At 47.5% G+C, this 26,836-nt stretch overlaps 1 protein-coding gene across 2 annotated transcripts in view; it reads left to right on the plus strand.

The window, feature by feature from the left end:
- The window catches only part of SRRM4 (serine/arginine repetitive matrix 4), a 151,775-nt gene that overhangs the window by 115,670 nt on the left and 9,269 nt on the right, over positions 1-26,836 (plus strand). For both annotated transcript variants that reach the window (XM_081037953.1, XM_081037954.1), the window contains exons 6-10: positions 1,732-1,782; positions 4,891-4,989; positions 8,000-8,156; positions 21,070-21,374; positions 25,001-25,198. In XM_081037953.1, the coding sequence (XP_080894079.1) occupies positions 1,732-1,782; positions 4,891-4,989; positions 8,000-8,156; positions 21,070-21,374; positions 25,001-25,198 (810 nt within the window). The remainder of the gene's footprint in view (positions 1-1,731; positions 1,783-4,890; positions 4,990-7,999; positions 8,157-21,069; positions 21,375-25,000; positions 25,199-26,836) is intronic.

Consider the following 26,836-nt stretch of genomic DNA (forward strand, 5'->3'; position numbering starts at 1 on the left):
TCAGTTGTCTGTGGCTCCTGGGCTCAGCTCTCGGCCCCCACCTGCGTGTTCTTGGGCAAATGCTTTTCATCTTCCCATGTCTCCGTTTCCTCCAAAACGAACATCTGGGCTGGTTTTCCTGAAAGTTCCAAGCCAGCTTTCAACATCCATCAGGGTTGATTTCTCCAGACCCAGCCCCTACCAATGGCCCTTCCTGGAAACACTCCCTACCCTTACCAGAGTTTGTTGGTTTTACCACTGATGGAAACCAGGGGTTGGGGCATCTGGAGAAATATCAGCCCTAGCCACCCTACCAAAGCCTTCCAGATCCTGGCCAAGGGACAGAGGCCAAGTCCTATGCTGGAAACACTGGGTGAGCTCAAATAAAGCTGTCACCTACGGGTACTCCCTATAAATTGAATCCTGCGCTAAGCCCCTTCCACGTGTGTGTGTGTGTTTAATCCCCATTTCTCCTCATGACCACCTGTGTGGTGGATATGTTTGTTGTTCCCATTTTACAGATGAAGAAACTGAGACTCAGACAAGAGATGTGACAGGCATGCTCACAGACACACAGTTAGAAGGGCAGAGCCAAAATGCAACCCAGATCTCTCAGACAGATTCAGGACACTCGGTTGTGGCTTCTTAAATAAGAATAGCCACAGCTAGAGCAGTTGGGAGAGTGCAAATCCCTTTCATTCATTCAATTAACAAGTAGACGGTGGTTACCAGAGTCATCTATCCACTCAGCCCAACAGCCTGAGCAAGGGAAACTGGGTCTCCGAGAAGACAGGTAACTTCCCCAAGGTCACACAACAACTAGGCAGTGGAGCTGGGACATGAACTTGGAATATTCAGTGAGGTCCTGGGCTCTTTCACTGCCCAGGCTGAGTCTCAAACATGGAGACAGAGCCCAGCTCATGTCAAGGTACGCTTTCAGTTGGATGAAATCAATTTTCCCATTCCCAGGACCTCAGCCAGTAATGCATTCTGGGTGACCCCCTGAAGCTGGTCTGACTTGAACCACTGTGTGTCTTCACCTTCTGGGGCCTCGATTTGATTACGCTGGAACCCCGGGTTGTCATTGTCCCTTCTATCCATATCCCAGCCCTCTGACTTAAAAACAAAAACAAAAACGATCAAACCCAGAGACTTGAATATTCATGGGCGGAACATTTCAGAATCTGCCAAGCTTCGTGAGGCTTCAGAGTATCTCCTTGAAAATTCCATTCTCTTCTCTTAGAAACTCCTCTGACAACAGCAAGGGCTCTGGAGAACCATGGTCTGGGGCCACATCCCAGCTCATCTGTGTGATTCTGGGCAAGATTTTTTGGGCTCATCTGAGGCTCAGTTTCCACATCTGTAAAATGAGTACTTATTATGTTGTGTCTGTACCCATCAGTTGCAGGGAGAATAAAATGAGATTATTGACAAAAAAGTATTTAGCAGCATGCCCACCCTATAATAAAGCCTTGAAAATGTCAGATGTTACTCTTCGCTTTATTACGACTGTTATCATTCATCTGCCAAAAAGCTGATCTTGGCATCCCGCGTACCCCAAGTCGTGTCTCGAGCTGAACTTGCTCAGTAAAAAATTCAGCCGCTATTGCTCTGGTCTTGGGGATGATTGGTGTCCGTCTGCAAACCATCTGGATCTAATGGCCACTGTGTGTTAAGCATTTTAACTATTTGTTTATTTTATCTTTAACTGGAATTTGGCAGCTTTCAATTAATTGGCCATTTCTCGTTTAGCTCCTCCAGCCCAAAAAGCAAAAGAAGGGAAGAGAAGAGGCACAAAAAACAGTAAGTAGAGACCACCTGGAATGTTCTGTCCAGTTGGGGAGGGGGGCCTGTCCTCTTAACAGCCCAAGTGTTGGAGGTACCTGCTGAACAGGAAGAGGGAAAGCGTGGGTGGATGAGAGGGAAGGAGGAAGGGAAAGACAGACCCGTATGTGGACTTGTGTGGGCCTGGGGGTGCATGAGTGCCGCTGCTTGTATATATGTCGTGTGAGTATGCACGTGTGTTTGTGTGTTTGAAAGTGAATGGTGCGTGTTGGTGTGCCTGGCGTGCCCACTGTATGTGAACCCTATGTTCCTGTGCGTGAATTGTGTATTTATTTATATGTAGCATGTGACGTGTACATTGTTTATAAATGTCTCTACATGTATCCATCACGCAAACATTTGTGTGAACTGTGTGCACGAATGTATTATGCATTGTGGGTAATTGGTGTGTGTGGGGGGTATATATTTGTGTCCACACGAATGCATTATATATTCCCGTGTGAACGTGTACAGGGTACATGTAGGTGCACCGTCTGCTACTGGGTGTGAATTCCATGCACTCTGCGTGTGCACTGCTCATCGATCTGTGTGTGGAGGGTGGAGGTGGTATTTACCTGTGCACAGGTGTGTGCTGTGTGCACGAGTCGTTAAGGGGGCATGGTCGTGTGCATGCACATGTGTGAGCGTGTGCGTGAGTCCGAGCCTTGGCTGCCAGGGCCTAGGGCATAGGGATATCAGTGCGGCTCCTGCCTGCGTCTTGGAGCCCCCGCTGGTTCACAGTTTATAGCTGGTAGAAATTCAAATCAGTCAGTGCTGCCTGCGGAGTTCAGTTCCCAGCCAAATTAAAAGTAAATTTGGTTACAACCCACCTACTTTATACCCTGCAAATGTTAGTGTGTGTGTTTTCCAATCAACTAATATTTTATCTCCTGCCAAGAAGCTTCTAAAGTGAGAATCAAAGGCAATGGGATGAAAGGTAGTTGGTTGCTAGGGAGGGAACTAGGAGGCAGGGGCACAGGGGGAGGGCACTCAGATTTGCTGCTCGGAAAGGTCTCTTCACCCAAGGTCAGTGCAAAGGAGGGCATTTCAGCCACTACCACAGGGCCTGGAGAGAGTTCCAGAAGGAAGCAGTGATCTTTAAGTTAGCTCAAGGAAGAACTTCTGGGTCATCGAGCTTGTTCAATTCAATCAAGAAGCAATTATTGGTCATATGTATTGCATATGTTTTCATGCTAAGCACAGACATGTTCTCCGGGTCCTCAGCACGACTTGTCCAGTGGGGCTGCGGTGTAGATACCCACTGAACCAGGGGCTGGTCTCAGACCTTAAGAGCACAGGGATGGGTCACCCCTGAGACCAGGATTGCCTACCTGAGGACAGCAAGGTTGCCGTCCTCCCCAAGTGCCAAGAGCTGGATGAGTCCCAGAAATCGCTAGCAGGACATAAGAAAGGTCATGAAAGCCAAAGACAAGAGACAGGAGAGAGAAAAGCAAGGAAATCAAGGTGCCCCTGAAATAAAGGGTGGTTCTACTTGCCGAGTCCCACATCAGGACTGTTTCTAAACCGTGACCACTGGAGTGAGTTCACCGCCTTTTATTCAGCAACCCTTAGTGAGGCCTGAATACACAGCATGTCCTGTGAGGGGCCCAGGACAGAAGTGAACCAGGTATTCATCCCGCCTCGAGGAGCTCACCCTGCAGTGGGGCTGTGGCAGATGGAAGTGCAGGGTGCAGGGGGAGGGCTTGTTGGAAAGAGGGCTTGTTGGTGAGGGCAGGTTTCTTGCAGGAGGGGTTTTTAGGCTGGGGGTGACGATGCAGGGAACCATTCTAGGCAGCAGGTGAGGCAAGTGCTTTCAACTTCCTGTGCCTCAGTTTCTTCATCTGTGAAATGGAAATAATAAGAGACCCTACTTCGTAGGTTGTTGTGAAGAATAGACGGGTTCATTTAAGGAAAATGCTTAGAACACAGTGCCTGGTACACAGTCTGTGTTAGATACGGGGTACCTGTCGTCATCATCATCAACGTCATCGTCATGAGAACATCATGGACTGGGAAACGTGTGAGCCAGAATACAGGCAGCTCCGAGTTCTTGAGCCTGCCAGGCCAGGAGCTCTCAGGCAAGAGCCAGATGGGAGGTGCCTGCTGAAGGTGCCTGGGGTTCAAGGTCAGACTTTGGACTGAGGGCAATGGGAGTATTGTAAGCAGGGAAGGGACATGGTCTGATTATCACATCGCAAGAATCCCGGAGTCCTTTTCTGAGATAACCTCCTGGTAGAATCAGCTCTAACTCCCACTGGCTTCCTGGCTGGGCCCAAAACACTGACATTCCTTATACTCCTCAGTGACCACTGCCACTGCCACTTCTGAGTCACTATTATTATTTAGAGGGCGCTGAAGTGACCTGTAAAACTACCAGTGGTTGGAACTGTTGTTACTATAACGTGTGCTGTAGACGATGTTTGTAACTCACCCTGAAAGTGGACTTCTGACTCCACGCAAGAATCTAGACTTCATTTTCTAGGTCTGCGGTTACAAATTGGCAACCCAAAGGCCTAATTTACTCCGCAAATGTGTTTTGTTTGCCCCAAACAGTGTCATTTTTTAAAAACATGAGCTTCCATTTAAAATGGTTTGAAGCTTCCATTTTTCCATAAAAATCTGAATTTATACATTTGCTTGAAAAATTAGACGGTGCAGCAACACACAACTATTCTGGGCCAAGCTGCTCCTTTGTTTCACCCGCGCCCGCCCGCCCTTCGGTTGCTATTTTTTTAGTCCCTGACTGATTTCCACCTTGTGGTGTCTGACTGGCCTGTGAAGCTGTCTGAAATTGAGGCTCCTTCCTTAGGCGAGGGAGAGGTGACACATGGAGGTGACATTCCTGTCCAGGGTGTAGTCGGCAGCAGACCTGCTCCCAGCAGGGCGGGAGGCTGAGGCCATCGCCTCCACTGTCAGTACGGCTGGTTAGACACCCCAAATACCCATGTGGCCAGCTGGGGTGACGAGAGGGGTGAGGAGGGGTGAGATGACAATGTGTGTCACAAGGTCAAAATCAATCTCCTCTCTCTCTCTCTCTCTCTCTCCCCACACACTCTTTCTCCTCCTTGCCCCCACCGCCACCCCAAGATCACGAAGCCGGCCCCGAAAGTCTCACCGCCACCGCCATCACCACTGCCCCTCGAGGTCCCAGAGCTCGGAGTCCCGGTCCTCAAGCTGTGAGAGCAGGTAACCCCTCACCCCAAAGAGCCTCCTCACCCCAGCCACCGCCAAGAGCCCTTCTACGAATCCATGACTCCATTCTCATGAGGGATGGCCCTACCTGGCACTGTTATCACTTCCCTTTAGAGAAAGGGCTGCAGACAAAAGGGACTTGCTGTCTCCACAGTAAGGACTTGCTAACATATGTGCTTCCTAAATGCCACTAACATGGCACTGAGGTGCTAAGCACGCTTACTCCATCAACTGCATGCTTCCCTCAACAACCCTGTCAAATGGGCACTATTGTTATCCCCATTTTACAGATGAGGAAGCTGAGGCACAGAGCGGTTAAGGAACTTGCTCCTCGCTTAGCTACTAAGTGACAGAGGTAGGATTGCACTAGGGGAGTCTGGCTCTGGACTTTGCACTCTCACTAAGGGTTGCTCTAAGCACAGAGAAGCTAAGCAATCTATGAAAGGACACACAGCACAAACCACCTCATTCTGAGGCCCTTTCAAGTCAGGTTTCTCCTAACCTGGACCCGCTCTCTGCTGACACATTGGCTATTCCGGCCTGAGAAGGGGAGGAGGGTTCTTCCATGGATGAGAACAAAAAGAAGCTTTGTTGGCATTGGTTTGCAGTTGGTTGTCCAGTAGGAATTACAAGGCCTACTTGATGGTCCAGGCCAGATTCCGGATATTAGAGGCTGCTTTATTCTTTCTTAAGTGCTTCTCGCACTTGGCTACGTGTCCAGGGAGATTAAAAAAATCTCTCTGTCCTGGTGCCAATGAATCCCAGTTAAATCGGAATGTCTCCAGGAAGGAGGGAGAGGAGAAACAGTGATCTAAGCAGTACTCCATGCCAGGGACTCTGCTGCAATTTCAAATACATTTTTCTCTTAATCATCCCAGTAACCCCCTGAGTTAGTCCACGCCTTCTCCACTCTGGCTGCGCTTTGCAATCACCCTGGAAGCTTTGAAAAATACCAGTGCTTGGATCTCACCCTCTGATTCGGATGAGGTAAGGCCTAAGCAGCGAGACTTTTACATCTCCCCAAGTGGTATGAACGCGGAGCCCAATGTGAGAAGTATTGAAGAAAGAGAAAAGCAGCCCCTGATATCTGTGCTGTTACTGGTAGGTTTGGTGTTCCCGCTGAATAGCAACAGTTTCAAAGAGCAAGGACATATGACGAGGCCACTGTGTGACCCTGACCTCTCTGGAATCAGGCCTGAGCCCCGACGAAACAGGAACTTTATCCAAAACACACAAGTGACCCAGCATCTCTCCATCCTGGCTAACATGAGTGACGACTGCTTCTTTACCAATGATAGCCTTGGCCTTGGGCTACTCTCCCCTCTTTCTATATAAGATTTGTAAAGACAACCAGTCAGAGAATTACCTCCACTTTCTGAGAGTATCCAATCCAGAACGAAACCCCAGTTCCTTCAAAGCTCCCCAAAGTGACCTACCACATGCCCATAATGGGTTCTTTCTAATATTCTCATAGGCAGACGTCCTACCCTTCCCTAGGGTATACAGTCTCCCTCACGGCAAGGAGCCATAAACATGCTTGTTCAACCACAGGTGTGTGCTTTGTCTGGAGGGCACTGACTCATTGAGCTCAACTGTGTTACTGACATGTGGCAGCTGGGAAAACTGTGTCTTGGTGGGCAAAGGGATCTGAGCGAGGTCACGGTGACTGGCAGAGCTGGGACGGGCACCCAGGTCTGTGACTCAGCCTGAGCCCTTTGCCTCCAGCCCAGGCCGCGTCAGCTCTCTGCAGGTCGCCCTGCTGGCCTGGGCCAGGGGGTGGTGCAGGGGCTGCCTGCAGACTCTCAGGGCAGCGTGCTCTACCTTTCCCAACTCACCTCGTAGGGAGGTGACCCCAGCCTCTGCCCTCCTTCTGATGTCACCTCTCGTGCTGGTGGTGTTGCTGTCTGAGCTCCCCTGTGCCTGCCCAGCTGAGGGACACTCCAGCAGACATGCAAGCAACCTGAGGGCTGTCCCTCGGACCACACACCCAGTATAAATGATCTGGAGGCCCCAGAGAAGAGAGGGACACTCTAGACCAAGAACCACGGGCATCGGTTCCTACAGGCATGGAAAACTGCCCTGACCCTGGTTCTGCCACTTGTAAGCTGTGTGACCTCAGGCAAGTTTCTAAACATCTCTGAGCCTCAGCTTCCTCATCTATAAAACGAGAAAGTAACACCTGCCTTGTCTATGTCTTCAAGTTGTAGAGAGGACGATGAAAGCACCTTACGAGAGGTTTACAGGTGCCATGCACATCAGTAAGGTTTCTTTTTGTTACCACCGGGGCTCAGAGCGAAGGGGCTATGTGGAAGCCAAGGAGACCCTTTCTGCAGAGTTAGATTCCTTTGGTTCCGCTGCAGACACAGCAGCCAGATGTAGGTCTGGTGGGCTTGCAGGAGGCAGCCGTGTCATTTTTGTCAGCCATATTTTTTCAAAAGTTTTGGGTGACAGTCAACAAGATGCCTCTGTTTCACAGATGGCAAAGTCACATACACGAAGACACACAGAAATACGCCATTATATTTATAGGCAAACACATGAAAACACAGATGGACACGCCCAGACATACACACAGTCACATACAGACAAGGACAGACAGAGACAATCACAGACGTGGGAAGGGCATTCAACTAAATCAGGGTGGGGACCTTTCCTGTCTCCACAGCTGCATCCCCAGCCCCCCAAACAGTGCCAGGTATGTGAATAACATTTGTCAGATGAACAAATGAGAGAACGAATGAATGAGTGAATGAATGAATGAGTGAGTGAGTGAATGAATGAATGAGTGAATGAATGAATGAGTGAGTGAGTGAATGAGTGAATGAGTGAATGAATGAGTGAATGAATGAATGGGCAGGTGGGTGGGTGGATGGATGGACATACACATAGTACTTACGAACACACTCAAGCCCACGCTGTAGTCCTCAGACCTTTGGGTCCCTCAACTACCCCTGTGCCATGCTCCCCTTCAAAAGCCCCTCAGATATCTCTCCCCTGACCCCAGGCACCGCAGCCAGTCCCACGAGGAAGGGCGGAAGTCCCACCGAAGGCACTCCCGCCGCTGCTCCAAGACCCTCGGCAAGGCCAGCCCCGAGGCCCCGTGCAGCCAGCCCCCCAGCCAGCCCCTGCAGATGCTCAACCTCCTGCCAGCCAGAGGTGTAGTAAGTATTACGCACAGCCTCCTCGGCCAGCCTTGGTCACAGCCCTGGGGGGAGCTGGAGGCACAAGTCCAAGGCAGTTTCGGGCAAATATCCCACTGATTGCAGACCTCATTATTGATGAACCGAATGGTCATTCGCCAGCCTTTGGCAGCACTCGGCTTGGGGATTTGGAGCTGGTAGTGGGGTGGTTAGAAAAATGAAAATTTCCAGGTTTTTTTTGTCAGGGGACTTTTGAAAACTATATATTGGTCTTCAGAGTGACGTCTGCAGGGATGGAATTGCGAGGCACCATAGAAGGTTTCCTTGGGGAGGGGTCTTGAGGTACCAGAGGCACTCCAGCTTTTCAGTGAAGTCCGTATCTTTGATATCTTTGTGTCCTCTCATCTGTCCTCTCGCATGTCTTGGGGGGTTGAGGGCACAGCTGCTCTCACTAGTGCCTTCCACAGATGGGACAGAAAAGCTGAGACTCAGAGAGATAGGGTCTGGGTAAAAACCACAGAGCAAAGCAAGAGCAAATACAATTTAGCAACGTGGTATTGACTGGACTCACACAACGCTCCCTTGGGTCAGCAAGGAGGAGCTGGAATGTGGCTTCAGTTTGACACCAGGACGTTTCCTGAGCAAAGGGATTTGGAGTTGGATCTGAACTCAGGTCCCTGCTTTGCCACTTCCTAGCCATGTGGCTTTGGGAAAGTCATTTGTTCACTCAGTTTTCTCATCAGTAAACTTAAAATAATACCACTTCCATACGAGGTTGTTGGTGACATCCAATAAGACAAAGTACGTGACGGCCTTTTATAGACTCGAAAGGGATAAACAGGAGGAGATTCAATGCTGATTTAGTCTTCACAGCTGCCAGCTAGGCAGGGCCCTGTCTTCTCTAGCTATGAGCAAATATGAACATTTCAGAGACCTGCTCCCTCAGAAAGGATGAGGTAGGGGTAAGGAAAAGCACGGGGTGCTTAATCATATCTAAGACCTCAGGTGAACTTCAGAACAACCCTAGGAAAAAGGCAGGATGGCGATACGCTTTCCATTGTGTTGACAGGGAAAAATGAGACTAAGGGAGAGGGTATGGGTGGCCCTGGTCTTTGGACTCCTGGGGTGCTTGCCAGGAGGTCAAGGAAGAGAAGGTGATGATAACCTCTAGTTGGGTCTGGCTGACACAATAGTTTTCTGCAGGGCATTCTGGGAAACTCTTCTTTACCAGTCAGGGTATCCTAAATCACCAAGGTCAAATTTTACCCAAATCCTCTGTGTAACTGAAACCATCCAGAACTCTCCCCAGCCCTCTTCTTTGAAGAGAGGCCTGTGGTTGCTGAGTATTTGCAGATGGAAAATGCCCACCTACAGCCTCTCCTCCCCAAACTTCCTATGAAAGGTCTTCCCAGTACGGCAGAGTCCAGAGGCCTGGGTTCAAATCTTCTTGGCTTGACTGAACCTTTTACTCCTTCCAGCCTCAGCTTCCTCACCTGAAAAATGGGCGTGATTATCTCTTATCTCCCAGGGAAAATATTGAAAAGGTAGAAATACATTTAAAATATGAGCAATGAAAGGGGGAAGAATGTTTTTAAGTCACGGAAAGCCACCTAGTCTCCCTGGACATGGTATTTGTGGCAGCCTAGTTGGTGGTCCCAACTGACCCTAATTTAAAAATGCCATGGGGAGCAACTGTGCTTATGTTTGGGCACCTACCTGTGATGGTTTCCTAACAGGTCAGGTCTGTCAAGGTGTTGGGAAAAAAAAAAAAGTGGCGGCTGGCTTTCGTATGCCAGCTAGTGAGATACCAGATTGGCTATTGGTTCTTGAAGCCTTGATGCCCCAGTGGGTCTAGCCTTTCTCAGAATTGCTGAAAGCTCATCCACACCTAGAAGGCAGAGGCCCTGAGGGCTCCTCTAACACAGTGCCCTGATTCCAAGAAGAGAAACTGAGACTCACAGAGAGAAGTGACATCTATGGGTCACAGCAAGTCAGAGTTGTTAAAAACATGGGGCTGTGACTATGTGGTCAAATCGTGGCTCTGAGTTAGGGATCGTTACTTGAACCTTTTGGGACCCCCGTTTCCTCATCTGCTAAAAGAAAATGAAGACGTTACCTCTCCAAAAGCCGTGGTGTTAGGACAAAAGCAAAGTAACGTTGTAAACTGTGGAGCCCAGTGCTTGGCCCGGGGTGGGGGGGCAAAACCCAGCAATTCTTAGCGGGTGTTCCAATGAACAGCATTCCAGATGTTGGCTCTACACTTACCACCTGTGGGACCTTGAGCAAGTTACGTAAACTTGCTGTGCCTCGTTTTCCTCTAAATCTGCAAAACGAGGATGATAAAGAGACGTGTCTCATAACAGGTATGTTCTGAGGAGTCCGTGAGTTCATGTGCATGAACCTTTTAGACAGCAACATCCAAGACGGTGGCTGCAGCCTACATGGTTGGTCCCATCCCACTCATGGTTGCCTGACATCTGCTGGCCTTGGATGGCCCCCAAGTCTGGTCCTCTGAGGGCCCTCCATGCTAGGCCCTTTCTCATCTTATCTCCAGAAAAGGCAGAGTTGGAAGAAGGTGGCAGGGCGGACCAAAAATGTTCCTAGCGTCCCGGCCCCAAGATTTTCCTGAGCTCCCTGTTAAAGAGAACAGCAAAGTCTGTCCCTGAATCACCCCTTCGATCATTTGTTCCGATCTCCCATTTATCTGCCGAGCATCTATAGATCGACCCATCAGAGCAGTAGATCCGTCTATAAAGGGGCATCTCTGCGTGGCTCACAGGATCCCGTGAATAAGGAACAGTCTGTGCCTTCTTAAGAGGGAGACAGGCAGGTAAAAACTGTAAAGGACAATACACGACAATGAATGTGGAAGGTCAGCAGGCAAGGACGGGAATTAGGGTTAGGGTGAGATGAGGGCAGACGAGGCAACAACTAACTGAGAAACTAAAGGGGAGCAAGAGTCAGCCAAAGAAATCAGGAAATGAAGACTGGAGTCGGGGAGGGAGACGGAATTCCAGGGCAAGAGACGGGGTTTCGGAGATGATAGGCGCCTGAGTGTGAACGGTCTTCTATGCCTTGGTTCCTGTCACACGACATTGCAGGCATTTCATATGCACAGCTCTTTTAAAAAATCAAGGACGGGTGCAACACATCAAGGGGCAAATTTGCATATATAAATATGCATATTCGGGGTCGTGTCTTATTGAAATCCTACTTGGTGAGCTGAAGATAACCCGAAGCCCTCTTGCTAGGTCTGAGCCCAAATCCAAATGGAGGCCCCCAAGGAGACGATTTAGGGACCCTTCACAGCCTCACTCATGTCCCTCATCTCCACTCAACCATCTCTGTTCAAGCCATTAGGGAGAGAGAGATGAATAAAAGACTCGTCCTGAACTCCAGGGCTCACAGTCTAATAGTCAACAGAATGCTGCAGTACAGTGAGATAAGTGTTGTAATTAGGGCTGAGATTGAGGCAGTGAGGACCAGTTCCTCCTCAGTTGTTAAAATATTCAAATACTTACACATCAGTTGATAAATAGACCCTGTCACCACCCCATCCCCTAGTCAACAAAGCCATCTCTTTTCTGCCCTGGTACTTTCTGGACCTTGTCACAGTCCAGCAACTAAAGAGTGATACCTGACAGGACTCCAGTTCCAAGGTCAGCTACCTTCAGAAGGGGCTGTCCCTACCCTTCACCAGTTGTTGGATATTTTGAATATCATCCCTGATGGTCACGGAAGCAAGTGCAATGTGTAGAAGGACCTCAGAGGAAGGAGCACACAGGGTTGTCTTGGTGTCTGAGAGGACTTTACAAATAAAGGAACATTTGAGCTGGGCTTTGAAAGATGGGTAGGAGTCCATTATAATTGAGATGGCTGATGAACAGAGGGAGGGGGAAATACCGCTACGTGCCAGGCAGTGTCACATACTTTATACTGTGTTTTTTTTCTCTCTCATCCCATTCACAAAAACAGTTCTTCGAGGTAGACCCAATTATCATCACTATTTTTCAGATGGAAAAACTGAGGCTCAGAAAAGCCAAGTGACTTAGGCAGGTAGCCAATTGGGAGAAAGGGGAGCTGTTATAAGTTATGGCTTGTGCCTCAGAAGCCCTTTTCCTGTTGCATGTAACTGGAGAGGGAGTCTGGAGAGGGGCTGATTGAGATCGAAGCTGGACCGAAAAAGAAGGGCAGTCTCCTCTTCTCCTTCTGCCTCCTGCATTGGCCAATAGTTGCCACATACTCCTTGCTGACAAAAATCTACACAGATGTCACAACAGAAGGAAAATAAGCAGAACTTGGGGTCCATTGAAGAGGGTCTCATGAAATTTGTCAACAGGAGGAGACCATAGAGCGTAGTGACGAAGGGCTTAGGAGCAGATCTGGGACCTCTGGACTTCTTGATTTGGTCCCCTTGTGAGACCCTGGCTAACAGCAATAACTAATGCTCACTGAGCACCTGCGGTGTGCCAGGGGCTAGGCTGAATTCTTTACACGTGTCATCTTATTTATCTCATAATAATCCTTCAAGGGAGCTTCCACGAACATTCCGATTTTACAATCAGGAAACTATAGCCTAGAAAACTTAAGCAAAAGGCAGCTATTAAATGGAGAGATTGAGATTCATACCCAGGAAGTCTGACCTCAGAGTCCATAATTCCATGACCTCCCTTGTGTCATTTCACTGTGCTAAGCCTCAGTGTCCTCATGTGTACCTTGGGCTAATCACCATAACTACCTCATAGGGTAGTTGAGAGGATGGAGTGAGAGAAGGTATTTGTTCATTTAAAAATATGCACTAAGCACCTACTGTGTGCCAGGCACCATTGCAGGCACTGGGTGAACAGCAGTGAACAAGACAGACAAGGTTGGTTCCTACCCTCATGAAGCTTCAGTTCTGTGTTAAAAAAAAATAGTCCAGTGCTGGGGACATAACCCTCAATATACAATAGTTGCCACTGTTATTATTTGTCACCAGAGTGGTTGTATTAAACTTATTCCAGATAAACCCAGACACATGAGGTTTGTAGAGTATCTCTTGCTTCCAAAAGCTTAATCATATCTAAGACCTCAGGTGAACTTCAGAACAACCCTAGGAAAAAGGCAGGATGGCGATACGCTTTCCATTGTGTTGACAGGGAAAAATGAGACTAAGGGAGAGGGCATGGGTGGCCTGGTCTTTGGACTCCTGACGTAGGCTCTTGCACATTCTGCACAAGCCTCCGAGCTCTCTGTCAACAGGAAGAATACACATCCAGTGTCATTCCCTGCAGCTTAGAGAAGAGAGGAACCAGAATGCAGAAAGCCGAAGAACGAGACTTGGGGATTTGTGGGACTGGTGGTTTTTTGTTTTTTAATGGAAGGTGGCATGGCATTGTCAACTTTTGCTTTTGCCAAGTCAGGGCGGGAGAAAAAAAAAGAAAGAAAGAAAGAAAAGAAAATCACCGTTTTCTATGACAAAAGTTGACATCTTAACACCAGAAGAAGGAAGTAGGACATGGCCTCAGATGAAAGGATGAGCCTTTAAATCAAGTACATTTAGCTGGATGAAAAACTTAACTACATTGAACTTAGTTTTCTCGTTTCAATTTGGGCGGGTGAAAAATTTGTCTAACAGGATCTATGTAGAGATTTTTGAGAACCAGTGGGCTGGGGGCCAGCAGAGGAGCTTCAGAGAAATGGAGAGGCTGAAGCCACCATTCCCGATCAGCTCCTGCCCGAGGAAGCGGCCAGAGCACCTCCCTGGGCCAAGTTCAGCTGCATTGCACAGCCTGGTGGGATGGCTCCAGCCCTGAAGGAGTTTGTCCCCTTCCCACAATGCCCAGCAGGTCTCCCCGTCTTTCTCCAGGCCCTGCTCCTCTCAAATGAACTCCCAACAGGTCAATGGATCCATTATTTTGCTGATTAGTTTGCAAAGGAAGATGAACAACAGCAAGAAAAATAAACTTAATGTCTTAGTGAAACACCAGGATTTTTTTTGTTGTTTAAGGAATAACCAGAACCCTCTAGCTAAAAGCTCTGCCACACAGCTCTATATTCACATGAGATTTTCCAGTCCCCCATATGGCAGGGAAGGGGAAAAAAAAATTTATAACCGTCTCTCTCCATGGGGCCATTTGAAGCTCAGTAAATGGACTTGTTCAGTTTAATTGGAATTCTCGTCTTGATTATATTTTTGTAACCTATGAGACTGTGCTGCCTCTTGATCTCAGAATTCAGCTGAAATTAAATTTTAAAGTATAAGTGAGAGGTTGTCTTTTTTCCCCCCGTTCTTGATTAAATAATGATTTGAGACAAAAACAATAAATAACAGTGCGGCTTCCCTGGAGGGCTGAGAGCGACTCCCAGTGAAACGCCAGGAGCTGGAGTTCGTGGTGGGGGGGATTTCATTACTTACTGGAAAAAAAATCAAGTGTTAACATTGAGTATATCAAGGAACAAGGAGATGAGGCAAGTTTATGAGTTCAAAAGAAAAGAAAATTGGAGCTTTACGTTGGAGGGGGCTAAGGGAGTAAAGGGGAAATATTTGTTTGCTTTCTCCCAAATTGTGAAACACAATTTGTCAAAAAAAAAAAAAAAAAAAAAAATCTGAGATTGGCAATCCTGATCCAAAAGGGAGAGCTTATAATAGCTCTGGAGTCTGGGATGTGGCTTAATGTCTCTGGTCTCCTGGTTCCTTTCACTGACAAAGGCCAAGAGAGATTCAAAGGGTCCAGATGGGGACATTGGAGCAATCCACGTATTAGGTTGATGGAAAAGTAATTGCGGTTAAAAAGGTTAAAAAATAATTGCAAACACAGCAATTACTTTTGCACCTACATTGTTCTGAAGAGGGAGATGAAACACCCAGAATGCACTGTGTCTGTTGTTTTCAGAGCGATCAGGTTAGCAGCATACACTTAGTGTCACAAACTTAGATGCCTCAGGAGCCAGGCAGCTAATAGATACAAGCAATGGAGACCCCGTGGGGCTTGGGGCCAGGAGAGCTCCTGCCCGTTGAAAAGCAGCAGCTGCCATTACTCTCCAGGTGATTGTTGCCAAGCAGGAATGTGGACCCAGTGTTGCTAGATCTTATTTTTCCAACACACCCTAGAGATGGGGTTGTTGTGCCCCACTCGGCAATGTCGGCAGGCAGTTAATTCAAATTCACTATGGAGCATACTAAGTGGGCTAAAGAAAGTGTATCTGAAACAAAGCATAACTGGGTTCGTCAGTTTTCCAGTGGTGATTTGGGGGTTTGAAGCTGATTCTGTCCACTTATATCCCTTCACCCTCCCCATTTCAGGGCACACAGCCAACCTCTAGCTCCCAGACAATGTTCTGTGGCCGCCAAAGACTGTGCTGGGCCGTGTGGCACTTTGGACATACCAGAGAACTGACCCCCTCTCGGTGAAGTCTTCAACCCATCAGTGGTGGGGACCTGGTGTACAAATACCCCTAGGTTGGGACTAACTCTGGAGCCAGAACTGGCTGCAGGGTGTCTGTCCTCCAGCCCGCCACGATGGCAGCTGATAACGCATTTTCTATCGGCTTCTTCTCTCCCTCATCTCATTTCCCTGCTCCTCTACAGAGGTTTCTTGCCCTTTTGCATAAACTAGCACTCAAATTCCTGTCTCACTCGCTGAGAGAATCTATGTTAAGACAGATGTTATTTCACTTTGTGATTAAGCACATCTTACAGGGGCTGAATTTTTATGCCAAGCCACAAAGGTAGGGCTTTGTGAAGATGTGAAAGGAAGGGCAAGGCTGAGACGGAGACAGGGGTCAGAGTGGACCAAAGAAGAGAGCCCTGGTGTGAGGGTTCCCAGTCTTACATGGGGGTCCCAGGTACCGTGAGGGTGCTGTCACTGGACACCTGTGGGTCTGGGTGACTCCTCGTGAGTATCTTGAGCACCACTTTGCAGCCAAGCTGGGAGTAAAGCGGCAGACAGCAGTTATGTGCCTAGGAGAGAAATTCCCAATGGATGAAGAGATCCTCAGAGATGGATTTGGAAAGGCCTGTTATCTAAATGAGCAGACAGGGAGGAGCATTGGGGAGATGTCCTGTCATGTCAATGTCAAGTGGGCAACCATTTGCATCTTTCGCACCAGACAGAGTGTCTGGCTAGGAGGGAGGCCCTCGGAGACAGCAAGAGATGTTGTCTGCCTGTCGCAACGTCCATGACTGAGTTGCCATCCCCCCCCACACACACACAGTCTGTCTCTGGGTCCCCTCAATTGTATTTTTCCTCCTCTTTGTGTGGGGTGAATGAAAAGCTCTGGAGAAGGAGGAGTCTGCGGCTAGGAGGCCATTAAACTATCCAGACATCTCTAATGAGTTTATTAAAATGTTCCTGTCCTCTGGAAATATAGACAGAGCCTATCAAGACATAAAGATAAAACCAAATAGATTTCAGCTGAAAGAAGCAGGAATGAATGTCTGCAGGCTACCACGTCCTCTCTCTCCACCCACTTCCCATCCCGAGGTATTGCTCTAAGCAGGTCAAATAGAGTGAGAAGAAGTGTATGTTCAGCACCTGCCAGGGATGTTATATGACGCTGGTTGTGTCCTGTGCCTTGGAGTGAAACCCCACCTTCTCTCCACTCACCGAGACATTTGTGAAGACTGACCTGGGGATGCCTTAGCCCAGAAAACAATGTCTATTTTCTACCTTGTCTGGCCAGAGGGGGTGTCTGACCTAGAAGGAACACCTTTTGATCATCCAAACAAAGTCACTGTACAGGCCAGCAGCCTGTGCACAGACCCAGTTCATTGTTTAACCTACAGAATAGCAGAGGGTGGAAAAGGAAGTAAGGAGATCCAACACAGCTCGTGTCATATGGAAGGCTTCTCTGGTCTGGAACTTCTCACCCTTGCCTGGAACTCACACTGCTGAGAATCTGTAAAGATTGAGCCCTGTGTGCCCTCTCTAAGGGTCTTGGGTCTGGAAGAGAAGCAGGAAAAAGAGCAGAGGATATTCCTTCTCTCTGCCATGGGCCTGGACCCAAAACCTGATTCTACAGGTTCTCTCTAGCTCACACACACACACACAACCCTGAGCTGGTCTCAAGAACCCAACCTTCAGCGAAGGGTCCAGCTCGTTTCCTAAACTATTTTGAGTATCACAGAAGCCAGTCCCTTCTTAAAAATCCATCAAATGACCAAAGCTGGCAGTCACCCAGTTGGAACCCACCAAGGCCTGATCACCCAGATCTCTACCAATGAATTAAGTTAGGATGAGCCCAGGTTTCCAAGCTCAGGCTTTCAAGGGACGGTGGGGCAGCAGTGTCCATTCAGTAAGATTTACTGAGCACCTACTCTGTGCCAGGTACTGGTGGGTACTTGGGTACAACACTGAACGAGTCATGCATGGCTTCTGCCTTCAACAAGCTCCCTCCCACCCAGATGGACAAACAACCAATAAAACCTAACAGTGCTGTGGCACACAGAAGGCATTTTGGAATGAGTGAATGAAGGAAAGATTCAAGGAGTGAAGGAAGTAGAGTTCTGTGCTACCCTGGCCTGGGGATAAGAGAAGGCTTTCTAGACAAGGTGATGTGTCAACTGGAGGATGAATACATTTAGCCATGTGAAGTGAGGATGACAGGAAGAGTGTTCTAGGCAGAGGAAGTGATGCGTACAAATGGCCTGGGGTTGGGAGAGCAAGATGTGGTTGCAGAACTAAGAAAGCTCTTCAAGTCACTTGGCTTAAGGTTGTGGGGATGGGGTGTGTGTGTATGTAAGAGATGAGGTTTGTGAAGTACACAGCGCTGGGTTGTACATGGCATTGTCCTTCCCATCAAGGAATGTAGATGCATCCAAAGTCATGGGACTTTTAAACAAGCATGAGAGGTTTGTATTTTCAGGCACCAGGGTCAACTCAATGAGGACATTTCCATTATCTGGTGATGATGGAGAAGCACAATGCTTTGTAGAGTTCTCAGTTCTAATCACACAAGTTGCATGTGGATTTTGGTGACGTTCAGGTAGAGACACTCTGAGTATGGGGCTGAGAAAGTGGAAAAGGCAGAGTCTCCTTCTATAACCACTCGTCCTGAGGGGCCTCACATTGTTGAAATCCTTGCCTATGGGGACCCATGATGCACTAGGGCAAATGCTTTTAAATGAGTAGTCAAGGCTGGGAACAAGTACCTGGGGAGAGAAAGGCTCAGCCTGGACGCTCCCAGGTAGCAAACCATGAAATAATGGGGACCAAAGCCCCCCTCACTTGAGCCTGGTTCCCTCCAAGAAGAGCTTGCCTGGTTCATTTGTGATATCCTGGCCACCCAACATTCACCGTCTCTGAGGCAAAGATTCTCTGAGCCCATTCCTGGCCGAAGCCCCAGACAGAGACCTCAGGTTTCAGGGTCTAGCCAGTTGGCATGCTGCTTTCTCATTCCTGACAGTAGTGGTAGAAATACGTAACCTTCCCCACTCCCAGAGGTGGGAAAGATATGGCATCCAAACTGCAGACAGGAAGACAAAAAGGAGGCACTGAAATGGGAACAGAGTCTTTACATTGTTTTTTTTAAAAGTCTCATGCTAGAAAACTCTTCCAGAACAACCTTATTTTGAGGTCCCTTCTCCCAAAGCAAAACTAGTCAGGTCACCAAGCAGGTAAAGCGGCAGCCACGCTGAGTAGAACTTAGTAAAGCTGGACCATTCCCTTGTCTGTACACAAAGCCTCCCGGGAGAATCTGGAAAGGAAGCCCCGCCTCCCCGGTCCAGGAGCTGACATCCTGAGCTGTTTGAGTTATCTCTGTTATTCTTGCAGTTCTGGTGTCTCTGTGTCTCACCCTCATGATCGACTGCTGAAAAGGCAGAAATGGTTCCTTAAGAAAGCCCTCCAATTGCCCTCCTTTAGGTCCAAGGTGCATGGGATAGAGTGGGGAGGAGGCAGGTTCTGGATGGTAAGGCCTCCATTACTGTTTGTCAGGTTCAGGGCAAGCATAGAAAGGAAGCCCACATACTATGTGTCTAAATGTTTATAAATCAAGCCAGCAAACTTACATGAAGTATGTTCTATCTTGGCAAGCATACCTTCAAAACTGTCTGAAAAGTCAGATTGAAATTTAGAATCTCGGACCCCGGAGAGTGCGAGGCCACAACCTGGCAGTGTGGGGAGAACCTACGTGGGGCCCTGACCCCTCCCTTTCTCCTCCCACCTTTGGCACCAACCAACACCATGATGGGCCTCCCACACATACATGTGGACACCTCAGCCTAAACATCCAAGTTCTGTCCAAAGAGCCAGACTTGGATCTAGGAGTGTGTACCGTGAAGCATGGTCCATCCCCGGGAGAAGAGAGCCATGGATGAGCCTGCAGAGATCCTGGAGGGGGCTCAGGGGCCATTGAAACAGAATCCTGGGACCTCAGGTATCCAGAGAGTACTCTCAGGGAGGTGGTTTCCAGGTAGTGCCATCTTGGCCCCACAGATTTCTGGCCCCGTGGAAATGGTTATCGCTGGAAGAGGACCAGGGCAGGGGTGCCTCTTGCCCACACCTAAATAAGCATGGTACTGTTGGTGGGGCCAGAACCAAACCCACTGTGTCATCCCAGCCGTGAGAGCGGTCTGAATGTTGAAAGAAAACCATCCTTTGTCCTTCTAAACACACCACTGCCTTCCCAAGGGAGGGCTCTCCATCACCTCCTTTCCTCCTTCAGTCCTACCTAGGTCAACCCTGAGCAGGATTCTGGGAACCCCTCCTCCTTCCCAGTCACCCCAAAGCCAAATCTCCAAGCCCCTCGCAAAGCCCTTTGTTGTAAGCACACCCTCCCTGTGTCCCCTTGATCTTGACACCTAGATATTCAAACTGTAGCCCCCATTTGCATTTTCAGCAAGGGTTTCTTGATCTGACGTGGGCATTAAGGGACAGACAGGAGATTAGTGTTGATGGCTTGCGGTCCCCTTCCTGAGAAAACCGAACAGAACTGAGACCTCCCCTATCAAGAACACTGAAAAACCCAAACTCAAAAAGTTCAGGGCCCAGTGTGAGGATGTGCAGAAAGGTGTGTGTTTTTTCTTGTCATTTGCGACTCTAATGATGGACTCACGTTGCCCGCTCTTCCCTTTCTCTTACACCTTACCTACCTACTAAAGGAGGAGTTCTTGCTTGGTAAGTGGATATAATCCGCAAAGACATGAGAGAATTTATTAGAAGCCACTCGAGAGCCTTAGCTACCTTCTCCAGGGGGAAAAGGACACACACAAATATCCGTAGAAAGCTTTTTGTTTGTTTGTTTTCAGTCAGACTATTTGACTTCCTTTTTTTTTGTCCCCCCTTTCTTTTCCCTTTTAGTTGAAAACTGCTAAAATGTCATTTTGTGACCTTGACTTTATATTTAAAAACAAAAACAAAAAAATGTTTATTTCATTTCTTTTCCCCATGTGATATTTGTTTAGGGTTCTACTCAGACAACTTTTTATTTAAAAGAAAAAGTCCAATTCATTGAGGATTTGGTTGAAGTTTAAAATTTTGACTTTATCTCCTTTTTTTTATTTTTTAATTTCCAAGATATATATATATTTTTGAGGCCCATAGCCCTATTTGTTTTTCCCCTTCCCCTTTCTTTATTTTTATTATTGTTTTAGGTTAAGGGTGTTTACACCCCTCCCCCTTCTATTAAGTTGTCTCTTTGGTTTGAGTTAAGTCATTAGAAATTAAATTTTGTATAATTTCCTTTTTCTTTTCTTTAATCTGAATCGCATGCTTTTTCTCTGCATGATCCCTAAATCTTCCAGTTATCCTAGCAGGGGGTAAAAAAAAAATCTCCTTTCTGTGGTATTCTTTCAGGAATTTGTGCTTTTGTTTTTTGGCGTCTCTTCTTTCCTCTCTTTTCTCTCTCTTTCCTTTCGTTACAGTGCATCATGACGGTAAACATTTCTTGGTTATTTAGACACAGCCCACAGGCCCGGCGCTCAGCAGTGTCCAATGGGTGTTTTTGCTTTCAGATCACTGGGTCGGGGTCTGCTGCTGACCTCTTTACCAAAACAGCCAGCCTGCTCGCCACCTCCCGAGGACGCTCCCAGGAGTACGACTCAGGCAACGATACCTCCTCACCGCCCTCCACGCAAATCAGCTCAGCCAGGTCACGGGGTCAGGAGAAAGGGAGCCCCAGCGGGGGCCTAAGCAAGAGCCGGGATCTCCACAGCGGCAACACCTCTGATTCAGGGAACTCCTTCACCACCTCCTCACCCCAGAACAAGGGGACCACCTTGGAGCATCTTTCCCCCACCAGCAGGGGCAGAGACTCGAGGTCAGTGTACCTGGACAGAGGGAGGGCTCCTGCCTTAGTCCTACCATCTCAGCCTCTCATCCTTGCCCTGCACCACCCACCAGGCTCCCCACCCAGGAGTCTTTTATTTGCAAGAGAGAGAAAACTTAACTCAATCTGGAATAATTTTTGAAACATCCAAGGATATTCAGCTTTACATACAAGTGCATCCAGGGGTTCAAAAAATTCATCCCTGGCAATCTGTCTTTCCCATTACATCTCTTAGCTCTGCTCCCCCCTCTACTGGCTTCATGCTCAAGCAGACCCTCCCAAAGCATGGACAAAAATGCCATCCAGCATTACATCCAGCATACAACGTGTTTAGCCAGCCAATGGAAGGAAAATGCCTCTTTCTCCAAATTTCAGCAAAATATCAGGGCAGGTACTCATCGGCTCTGCTTGGCCCAGCTTGGGTCATTTTCCCACATTGGACCAATCACTCTGACCCAGGTGACGCTGTGTTCTTAGCTAGAATTTGTCACATGCCACCCTAAGGACTCTTGAGTAGAGTTTTCCCATGTACACTATAACTGGGGAAGGTCTGGTTCTCTGAAGGAAAAGCCAGGGTAGTGATACTGGGAAGAAGGATAAAGGCTGGGCAGGAAAAAGCAGATGTTAATTTTACCAAGAATCTCAGGAGAAAGTCTAACATTCATCTGTATCACTGTCATTCAAAAATATACCACAATATTTACCCAAATGCACCAAAAATTTGTGTCCATACAAAAACCTGCACACAGATATTTTTATAACACCTTTATGCATACTTGCCAAAAGTTAGAAGCAACGTAGATGTCCTGTCAGTAGGTGAATGCATAAATAAACTGTGGTCCATCCAAACAATGGAATATTATTCAGCGCTAAAAAAAAAAAAAATAAGCTATCGAGTCAGGAAAAGACATGAAGAAAACTTAAATGAAAATTACTAAGTGAAAAAGCCAATCTGAAAAGGCTACATACTGTATGATTCCAACTGTATGACAATCTGGAAAAGGCAAAACTATGGAGACAGTAAAAAGATCAGTGATTGCCGGGGGTTGGAGAGTGAATAGGCAGAGGACAGGGGATTTTTAGGGCAGGGAAACTATTCTTTACGATATTATAACGATGGTACATATTATACATGTGTCCAAACACATGGAATGTACAACACCAAGAGTGAACCCTAATCTAAACTATGGGCTCTGGGTGACAATGATGTATCAGTGTGAGTTCATTAGTTGTGACAAATGTCCCACTCTGGTGGAGGGATGCTGACAGTGGGGGAGACTGTGCATGTGGAAAGTGACATATAAAGGAAAAAACTGTATTAAAATTACGCTGATGGTAACCACGTTGAGCACCTCTTGTCATTTTGCAGAAGTCCAACGTGACTTGCATTCATCTTTTGTTATCAGTATATATTGAGTATTACACGTTTAATACAGTTTTTTCCTTTCTTAAAATATGTTTACATTTTTTGGCACCTTCTGTATATATATATATCTCCCACAGGACAATTTTAGGCCAAGGGAGATCAAGCTATCATAGAACATTGGGACTTCTCAACTTTCCCGCCCATCCACAAACACATGCTATCAATAGATGCGGTTTTCCTGCGGAAAATGCTTCCGTGCAGCTGCTTATGAACCAGTTGTAATTCTACTACTTCATCAGCCCCTGATTCTTTCACTCAAGAAATCACAGCCAAATGCTAATGACTGTGGAGAATGTCACAGTAACAGCTACTCCAGCTCGCTGATCACTTACTCGGTACCATTCATTCAGTTCCTTATCCCTCAGCTGGTTACCAGGCACCTCTTATACGCCAGACATGGGTTTGGTGCTGGAGATACAAAAATGGTGTGGTCCTTCCCCTCAGGAGAGTGTAATTAATGAGGTAGATGCAGGAGAGCTGGGAAAAGATTTGTTGGTGCACTCTGCCATGCCAACAATGGGGTCTTCCTTCTTCTGGGGGTGGGGGTCTGCTTTGGTTCACAGTGGCCAAGGTTTCCGAAAGATAGCCAAAGCCTTGGCATTGAAGCAGTTCACTGCTTCTTCAAGGACAGAGCACCCTTTGTCCCCAACACATAGCCACTTCAGTCCTGGACAAACAGCTTGGCATCCGCACATGGATCTGGCCTCTGATTTGTCTGCCTCAGGATATCCCTAGTCTCAGTTCACACCCAGGCTTGGCTGGGAGCCAGGGCTGGGTCACCGCAAATGTCAGTGTCTCCGAGAACAGGCAGTGACATTCCCAGATGGGAGGAGAGGACACGTGTCTACTGATATATTGCTAAGGTGCAAGAAAAACTGAGAATAACAATAACAACAATAATAATGGCAGCTAATAATTCCGGAGCCCTAACTAAATGCTAGGTACTATGCCGCGTACTTTCCATGAGTAATCTTCCTTAACTCCTCAGAAAACCTTTACGGAATAGTGCTATTATAACCCCTTTTTAGCTGATGGGGAAACTGAGGCTGAGATAGTTGAGAAACTCGGTTCATGAGGACCAACACCCGTATTTAAACACAGATCTGTCCCCAGAGCTGGAGCTAAAGCTTAATCTATGTGGACAGCCAAACTAAATAATTTAGACCCAGCCTTTTACTTTGAGATATAAATGATCTTTAAATCCATGGTTATTTATGTCATGTCAGCTCTGAGCAGAAGGCTGAGTGGGAGAGGCATCAGCTCCCATTGTCTGCGAGGTAGGGGGGTGGCGAGATGGCAGGGGTATGGGCTTCAGAGCTGGACAGATCCAGGTTTGGGAACCTGAGTGGCCTTGAACAATAGTGCCAGTTTCATGAGGTTGTTGGGAGGACTAAATGAGATCACACAGCATCTGAAGAGTTCTGTTCCCAAATTGCTCAGTGTCTGGAGGAGGAAGAGATAATTATGAGACCAAGTGAGGTCTTACAGGATTCAGGGAGGTATAAGGGCTGGGGGCACCCAACCAGACTTAGGGGTGTCAGGGAAGGCTTCCCTGAAAAGGAGAGGTCAAACTAAAGCCTGAGCCATGAGTAGAAGTTGTCAGGTGAAGAGGGGAGGAAAGCGGGTTCCAGGAAGTGGGATTGTTCTAAGGGCTGGAGCGAGGGAAGGAACAGGAATATTCCAGGAGGAATGAGTAGTCTGTTATGCCCGGAGTCAAGTGACGAAAGTGCCGTGAGCCCGGATGTGTGAGCAGAGGCTGGGTCACGATGAGCCTTGAAATCACATTCACATGATTTGAACTTGACCTTTGGCCCAATCCAAATGAACATGTCCTGACTGAGAATCCAACGGGAGCCCAGCACGGCTCTGGGCAGAGTGGGAATATAAAGGACTGGAAAAGACTCGAAAGGGAATAACTCTTTCAGCATACGACTTGATGTTGTTTACCATCACACCCCTGCCCGATGACCTAACGACTCTGAAGTATCCCTGTGGCATGTGTCCCACTCTACCTCTACTCCTACACCTGTGACTGGGGAAGTCTTCCCAGAGGTAGGATGGGAAAGGTGGAAAGAGGGTTTGGAGAGCACCACAGCCTAGGCAGAGGTAGGGAGGTGAGGATCAGCCTCCAGACGCCCCCAGACGAGCAGGCTGACCAGTGCTAACAGATTTTCTCCCCCTCCCCCACCAGAGGATTTCAGTCACCGTGTCTGGAATGTGCCGAGGTGAAGAAGTCCGATTTGGTCCCATCCACAGCCCGGAGCTCCCCCATGAGGGGGTGCTCCCGCAGCTCCTCCTATGCCAGCACTCGCTCCTCCAGCCACTCCTCCCGCACCCCAAAGGCCTCCCCCAGGTACACCCGGAGCCGGTCCACCTCCTCTGGGAAAAGGTGAGTGCGGTGTTGACCTTGGCTCTGTAGCATTTGCCTCCTTAGGAAGCTGTTAAGGTAAACCAGAGATGTCCTTTGACCAAGCATGTGGGACAGGCTTGAATTTGAATGCCTATTTACCCTTTCCTAGCTGGTGGCCTTGGTCCTCAGTTTATCTCTCTGGGCCTCAGGTTCATCAGCAAAATGAAAACAATAACAAGGAGCAGTCCTTGGAGCATAATAAATATTAATTATTATTGTTGCTATTAGCATGAAGATGAGCTCATGTGTGTCAGTTCGATTCTGCTGCTTAAAATATTACCACAAACTTCGCATCCTTAAACAAGTATTTATTTAATTCCTGATTTGATGGATCAGCAATTTGGGCTGGGCTCGGCTAGATGGTTCTTCTATTCTCTCTTGGGCTTATGCATGTGTTTTTCAACAGCTGGGGGCTGGCTGGTTTGGATGACCACGGCTGACTCATCTCCACTCCGTGTGGTCTTGCTTCCTCCAGCAGGTTTATCTGGGCTTCTTTACATGGTGATGGCAGGGTTGCAAGAGAGAGAGTAGTATGCAAGGCCTCTTAAGGCTTGGAATGGACGTGATATCCCTTCTGCCATTCTATTAGCCATAGCAAATTACAAAGACCAATCCAGATGCAAGGAGTACTCCTCTTAGTGGGAGAAGATGGAAAGTCACATTTCAAGGGGCGAGGATACAAGAAGAAGAAAAAGAATTCTGCCTATTTTTGCATTCTAACACTCAGTTACAATAGTAATTGGTAATTGCTTGATTTTCTCATGTGGAATAATAATGTGGCAGAATGCACAGACACAAGACCTCAGGAATTGGAAGATTCCATCCATTCTAATTAACTCATGGCTTCCTGGAGTCCAGCTTCCCTCTACAAACACAAATTCCCAACAGCAGTCCTACTGTTTCTCTTTTGCAACCATATAATCAAAAAACAGTTGCTTACTTAGTTGGTTACTTCAAAACCAGTTCATTCAAAAAAAAGGAGACAAGGCAGCTGATAGGAATATTCAACATGATAGAGTGACAAAAGAACAATCAGAACTAAAAGGAAAATTAAGGAGAGAAATAAAATTAAGTCACGAGAAAGGTTAAGTCCCAAAGGCATGTCCATTCTGTATAGTTGCTCATGAAGGTAGGCTGCAAATGTGACTGAGCTCCCTGGCAGAAAAAGCAAAAAGGGTAATTGCTCCATGAATTGTGATTTTATTAACAAAAAAAGCGGGAGGCATTAGCAAAGTGGGGAGAGGACTGGAAGTAGGATAAGGGTTTAGTAATTTGGATGCACAACAATAGAGTCTAGCAGAAGTCGAGAGCACTTTGTAGCCAAACAGACCTGGGTTCAAATTCCTTACCAGATGAGTGACCTTAAGCAAATTACATCACCTGCCTGTGCCTCTGTTTCCCCATCTATACAACAGGACTGATAATAGTCCCTAACCCTAGGATGTGCTGAGGATTAAATGAGATAATGCACACAAAGCATTAGCTCAATGTCTGGCACAGAGTAAAATACGTAATGTGATAATACAGATACATCGTAGCTCACATTTCCTGTGTGCTGGCTAAGTGCCAATATGCCAAGTGAGTTACCCTGATTTATTCATTTAATGTACAGTTCTA

This window comes from Rhinolophus hipposideros (assembly GCF_964194185.1).
Source record: "Rhinolophus hipposideros genome assembly, chromosome: 24".
NCBI classification, from domain to species: domain Eukaryota; kingdom Metazoa; phylum Chordata; class Mammalia; order Chiroptera; family Rhinolophidae; genus Rhinolophus; species Rhinolophus hipposideros.